This window comes from Amphimedon queenslandica, unplaced genomic scaffold (genome assembly GCF_000090795.2).
Source record: "Amphimedon queenslandica unplaced genomic scaffold, v1.1 AMPQUscaffold_13308, whole genome shotgun sequence".
NCBI lineage: Eukaryota > Metazoa > Porifera > Demospongiae > Haplosclerida > Niphatidae > Amphimedon > Amphimedon queenslandica.
Genome location: NW_003546456.1, coordinates 154,916 through 160,695, shown reverse-complemented (window position 1 = coordinate 160,695; position 5,780 = coordinate 154,916). Strand labels below are relative to the sequence as shown.

The following is a 5,780-nucleotide window of genomic DNA, read 5'->3' as shown; positions in this document are numbered from 1 at the left end:
ATTCTCCATTTTTATTATATTTTCTGATGCATATACATGTACTTATGTTGCGTAGAAAATTTGAGCTGATTCCGATCAAAATTGGATTTTCTACAAATTTTTTAATTTGCTCCAAAATCAGGTAAAAGCCCCTGTACTATAGTACAGGGATGTTAGCCAAAATTTGCCAAAAATAAAAAAAGAGAATTTTTCATTTTTATTATATTTTCTGATACATATACATGTACTTATGTAGTGTAGAAAGTTTGAGCTCATTCCAATCAAAATTGGACTTTTTACAATTTTTTAAAGTTGCTCCAAAGTTGGGTAAAAGTCTCTGTACTATAGTACAGGGACTTTGGCCGAATTTTGCCAAAAATGACATAGTCAGAATTCTCAATTTTTATGTCATTTTCTGATGCATATACATGTTTTTATGTTGTGTAGAAAGTTTGGATTTTATATGAATTTTTGCTAGAGACATAACCACCATTTTATTTCTCTCTCTTCTAGCTCAGCTGAGGATGAGGTTGTCAAGAGACTTACGAGTCAGTTTTCAGCTGAAACTCAAACCCGTGACGACGAAACACACATGTAACGTATCACTCCACCTTTTTCCAATGTCCATCTTCTCCTATTATTCTTCTCCCCCTCTCTCTCTCTCCTCTGTAGGTTAAAATACATTGATGATGAAATTGCTAGGAGGAAGGGAAAACAAGATGAGGAGACCGTACTGTCTGAGTTAGTATCATTAATATAATAAATTATAATGGATAATAATGAAATCATATATGCATGTATAAAGATAGTACCTTATGAAAATCTAAATATGAACATTATATATATTATTAGTTGCAGCTTTATCTTAAGCTGCTACCATTGTTCTATAGGTATGAAGCTAAGATTGCTTCGTTATACAAGATACCAGAAAAGTATCAAGTTGAGGATTCCAAGCGGTCGGAAGACATGCTCTCAAATCAAATGCTGTCTGGCATACCAGAAGTAGACCTTGGGCTGGAGTAAGTGTCTCTTTATTATTCAATGGATTATTAATAGTCTACTAGTGCCAAGTTTAAGAATATCGAAGAGACAGAGATAGCGAAAAAGAAAATGGCAGAAGACAAATTAAAAATGTGAGAATTAGCTCCATGTTTAGCATAATTAATTATTATTTGACATGATACAGGAAGGACAAGCAAACTTCCATGATACCCACTAACTTTGCATCTAATTTCACCCACCACAGCCTCAGATGTGAGTACACTATAATCCAACTTACATATTCTGCACATCTTACAGCAACATTATAGTACTTTATGTATCCTGGCTGCATTTGCAGTTACACACTTTTATTTTATTTCTCTATTCTATAGTTTTTAAAGACAGAGGCAGAGGTCATCATCGAAGAGGAGGAGGAGGAGGGAAGAGGTCACAAGAAGAGGAGGAGACTGAGTCACGTGACCAGCCATCGTTCATACCAGTGGTTGGGTCGTTTGATGAACCTGAACTCAAACCAACCACAAGAGACGAAGGAGGAGGTGGTCCTAATACTAAGAAGAGAAAACCTGGAGCTGATCACAGTCAGCTACCAACAGATGACTATCATTTTGATAAGTTTAGGAAGAAAGCAAAGTCTCACAGATGATAATTGATGTTTATTTTTAATTTAATGATCACTGCAAACAGGAAGATCTTGTCTCAAAAAAAAGAGTTTGGTATCAAAGGAGTAGCCCCATTCTGATAGCAGCATGGACTGCCATTCGCATTCCTTTCACTAAGACCATTCACCACCCCCTGTCCCAGCTCAGCACCAGATGCTTCTTTGCTGTTGGACCAGGTGGGAGGCTTTAGAGGGTCTCTTACAGCTGGTACTCTCTACCAAAGTGTCTGGGGACTTCCCTCAGAGTCCAGAGAGGACTCCGACAGCGAATCTCTTTGGTACCCACTGCATCATGCAACCATTACTTCGTTTTATACCTACTGTAAGTATTATTGAAAAGCCACTTGTGGGTTGCATTGCTGCAGAGACCTTAACTTTTATTAATAACTGGTCTGAGCATGCGCAGTAATAATACACGTCACACGTGGCAATTTTAATAGAATTCATAAGGATAACCTCTCTGTCTCTGCATTGACTGATTTCTTTCTCTTCATCATGGGTGCATTGCGAGCTCTGTTGTTATCAGTGTCTGCTGGTCTCGGGGTCTACCTGATGCTCAGTTTCCCTGGTTGGTTGGCTGGGGCACTGGGTCTACTGGGATTCCTTGGACTGGGAGGATGGCCCATCACTCGCATTGCTATCAAAACCTTACCCAGGGACCTGAGGTACCTTTGATAATTCATTTATTATGTGCTGTCCCCTTTAGTTATAAGTATATACTTATTTCTTGTGATTTGCTGTTGCTCTGACCCGTTGTGATTCACTTTCACTGTTGTCTTTGGGGAATTTTTATTTTTTAACTTGCAATTTAGTTTATCTGAAGTACATTATTTTTAAAATAAATTTGACAAAAAGAATTTAAAGTGGCAGCTTTTTTGACAATTACTATTACGTTTATGTGTTTGTTGTATTTTTCTTGTGTTTATGCATTTTATACATATTTTGATAGCTGCTATGAATACAGATCAAGTTTATTATTATTATTATTATTATTATTATTATTATTATTATTATTATTATTATTATTATTATTATTATTCTTGTTATTGTTTAGGGCTATTGTAAAGTTGTCAGGTATGGCAAGATACATTCGGGGTTGGAGTGGTAAGAGGGTCTCTGATGTGTTTCAATCAGTTGCTTCTTCTCAGCCTGAGAGTACAGCCATCTTATTTGAGGAACAGAAATGGACTTACCGTGATCTTGATAACTATTCTAATCAAATAGCTAATCTCTTTCAAGACGCTGGAGTCAAGCCCAATGAAACAGTTGTTATGGTAATGCAGAACTCTCCTCAGTTTATTGGTGTAGCGTTGGGTCTTAGTAAGATTGGGGCTACTGGTTCTTTCATTAATTTCAATCTCCGTGGTAACGCTCTAGTCCATTGTATAAAGATATGTAATCCAGTTGCTGTTATATTTGATGCTCCCTTCAGTGATGCCATTAATGATATTCGGGATCAGATTGATGCTAGACTTCAAGATCTTTGTTTTTCAATCAATGGAGATGATTCTAATAAAATATCTCGTTCCTTTGATACTGAGGTTCGTAAAATGCCCACTGACCCGCCCCCTCCTCTTAAAGAACCTTCCTCCAATAGTAAGTATTGTGACTGTCACGTGACTCTCTTATTAATTTTGAGGTTCTTTAGGTAAATTCTGTTTCATATACACGTCTGGCACCACTGGACTACCTAAAGCTGTTCCAATAAGACACCAGAAGTAAGCCTGGTCCTGGACCTAACAGATTTAGACTTTTATTTGAGTGTGTATCAATGCTTAGTGATATGGGTTTTAAAGGCTGTGATATTACAGATTAATAATACCATTACTTATTAATTAAACTAAATAAACTAAGCCTCCAGTCCTTATAAAAAATTTACACAATATTAAAGGCAGTATTATGTATGAATAATACATATTTTATAAAATGTACTCAATATTCATAGGTACATGACAATGGCCACTAGCTTAAGATTTGGTTCTGGTATGGTTAAAGATGATGTCATTTATTGTGCTCTGCCATTATACCATACCAATGGTGGGATATTGGGGGCTGGTCAGATGCTGCTATATGGTAACGCATTTGCTCTTAGACGCAAGTTCTCTGCCAGTAACTTCTGGAATGACTGCATCAAATATAAATGCACTGTAAGAACTGGTAGCAAGGACATCAATATAAATTGTATAATGATTGAAAATTTATTCTATTTTTATCACTAGGTTATTCAGTACATTGGTGAATTCTGTCGTTATCTTTTAGTACAACCTCCAAAACCAACTGATAAGCAGCACCTGGTCCGAATGGCAACCGGTAATGGACTCCGCCCTCACATATGGCAGGAATTTAAGGATCGTTTTAACATTCAAATTATTGCTGAGTTTTATGGATCCACTGAAGGGAATGCTAACATGCTAAATATGGAGGGTGTGGTTGGATCCTGTGGATTCAAATCAATGTTAGTTCCACCTGCTATACCGGTGTATTTAGTAAAGGTTGACCCAGAGACGGAAGAATTAGTTAAAGACTCAAATGGTTTCTGTGTGATGGCTGAAGTTGGTGAAAAAGGTGAACTAGTGGGTCGTATTAAGAACAACTTCTTACGTCGTTTTGACGGCTATGAGAACAAGGAGGCGACTAATAAGAAGATACTGACCGGTGTGTTCTCTCATGGTGACAGGTTCTTCAGGACAGGGGACATGATGATCATGGATACTTGGGGTAACTTTTATTTTGCTGATAGAACTGGGGACACTTTTCGCTGGAAAGGAGAGAATGTGTCTACATCAGAAGTTGAGACGCTAATGGCTAAAGCAGTGAAGAAAGAAATACACATTGCTGTCTTTGGAGTTGATGTTGCTAATTCAGAGGGTAAGGCTGGTATGGGTGTAGTTGAAGGTGATCCTGAGGCCATTGATGTTACTGGAGGTCTGGCAGGTGGTCTTTACGAGGTGCTTCCCTCTTATGCTGTCCCATTGTTCTTACGTTTTGTGAAAGAGATTGAAATGACCGGAACGCATAAATACAAGAAGACCTCTTATCGTAAAGAAGGATACGACCCGAGTATTGTTAGTGACCCGCTGTTTGTGTTGGATGTTAGTAAAAAGGTTTATGTGCCTCTTACCCAAGAGATACTGGAGGCCATTAAAGATGGAAAATGGCGGGTTTAGGACTGTAGAGTGTGTCTTTGATTTAAATTGATTAATAATTTTATTAGCACTATTGATACATGGATTAGTTGTGACTGTGTGTGTGAACTGAATTCAATCATTGTATGAATAATTTAAAATAATGAACGAGTAATTTACTTAATAACTAGTCTGAGTATGCGCAGTATGACACGCAGCCCTTTCGATCATTAAAATTAATTTCGCAGTTTGCTACGCAGCGATTGTCATCATGGGTGCATTAAGAGCTTTGTTGTTATCAGTGTCTGCTGGTGTCGGGGTCTACCTGATGCTCAGTTTCCCTGGTTGGTTGGCTGGGGCACTGGGTCTACTGGGATTCCTTGTACTAGGAGGATGGCCCATCACTAGCATTGCTATCAAAACCTTCCCCAGGGACCTCCGGTATAGCCTTTGTAGTCACTGTAGATATTATTTTGTCAGTGGTATGCTTTAATATCTGGTATGGTGGGGTATATAGGGAAATATTAATATGGCTGAAGTCATCAGTGGATATCTGCTCAATTAATGCACTGATTTATTTTCATTAGCATACTATGCATCATTAGTAATTATTAACCTAAATTAGATTAGTACACTGCTATGGGTTTGCAGGAAAGATTGTATTAATAACTCTCTCTTACTCCTACAGTGCTTTAGTGAAATTGTACTTTACGAAAAGGACCATTAGGGGTTGGAGTGGTAAGAGAGTCTCCGATGTGTTTCAATCAGTTGCTTCTTCTCAGCCTGAGAGTACAGCCATCTTATTTGAGGAACAGAAATGGACTTACCGTGATCTTGATAACTATTCTAATCAAGTTGCTAATCTCTTTCAAGATGCTGGAGTCAAGCCCAATGAAACAGTTGTTATGGTAATGCAGAACTCTCCTCAGTTTATTGGTGTGTCACTGGGTCTTAGTAAGATTGGGGCTACTGGTTCTTTCATTAATTTCAATCTCCGTGGTAACGCTCTAGTCCAC

General features: G+C 37.9%; 3 protein-coding genes across 4 annotated transcripts in view; all 3 read left to right on the top strand.

Annotated features, from left to right (window-relative positions):
* Positions 1–460: 460 nt before the first annotated feature.
* On the top strand, positions 461–1,687 carry LOC100639788 (uncharacterized protein C9orf78 homolog). Its single transcript, XM_011406833.2, has 6 exons — positions 461–573; positions 652–720; positions 870–998; positions 1,044–1,112; positions 1,166–1,233; positions 1,353–1,687. Coding segments are annotated over exons 1-6 (609 nt in total). The 5' UTR covers positions 461–571; the 3' UTR covers positions 1,625–1,687.
* A 392-nt stretch (positions 1,688–2,079) lies between these two features.
* Positions 2,080–4,951, top strand: LOC100639661 (long-chain fatty acid transport protein 4-like). Of its 2 annotated transcripts, none has more exons than XM_019998708.1 (5): positions 2,080–2,304; positions 2,694–3,235; positions 3,288–3,357; positions 3,585–3,786; positions 3,859–4,951. In XM_019998708.1, exons 1-5 carry the CDS (start codon positions 2,135–2,137, stop codon positions 4,804–4,806), a joined length of 1,932 nt encoding a protein of 643 aa, XP_019854267.1. In that variant the 5' UTR covers positions 2,080–2,134; the 3' UTR covers positions 4,807–4,951. The 2 variants fall into 2 exon arrangements, with proteins under 2 accessions (XP_019854267.1, XP_011405124.2); XM_011406822.2 differs by having other exon boundaries at positions 3,279–3,357.
* Positions 4,952–5,016: 65 nt separating this feature from the next.
* The window catches only part of LOC109583389 (long-chain fatty acid transport protein 4-like), an 812-nt gene continuing 48 nt past the window's right edge, over positions 5,017–5,780 (top strand). The window contains exons 1-2 of the mRNA XM_019998693.1: positions 5,017–5,205; positions 5,453–5,774. Coding sequence (XP_019854252.1) covers positions 5,036–5,205; positions 5,453–5,774 — 492 coding nt within the window. The 5' untranslated portion in view covers positions 5,017–5,035. The remainder of the gene's footprint in view (positions 5,206–5,452; positions 5,775–5,780) is intronic.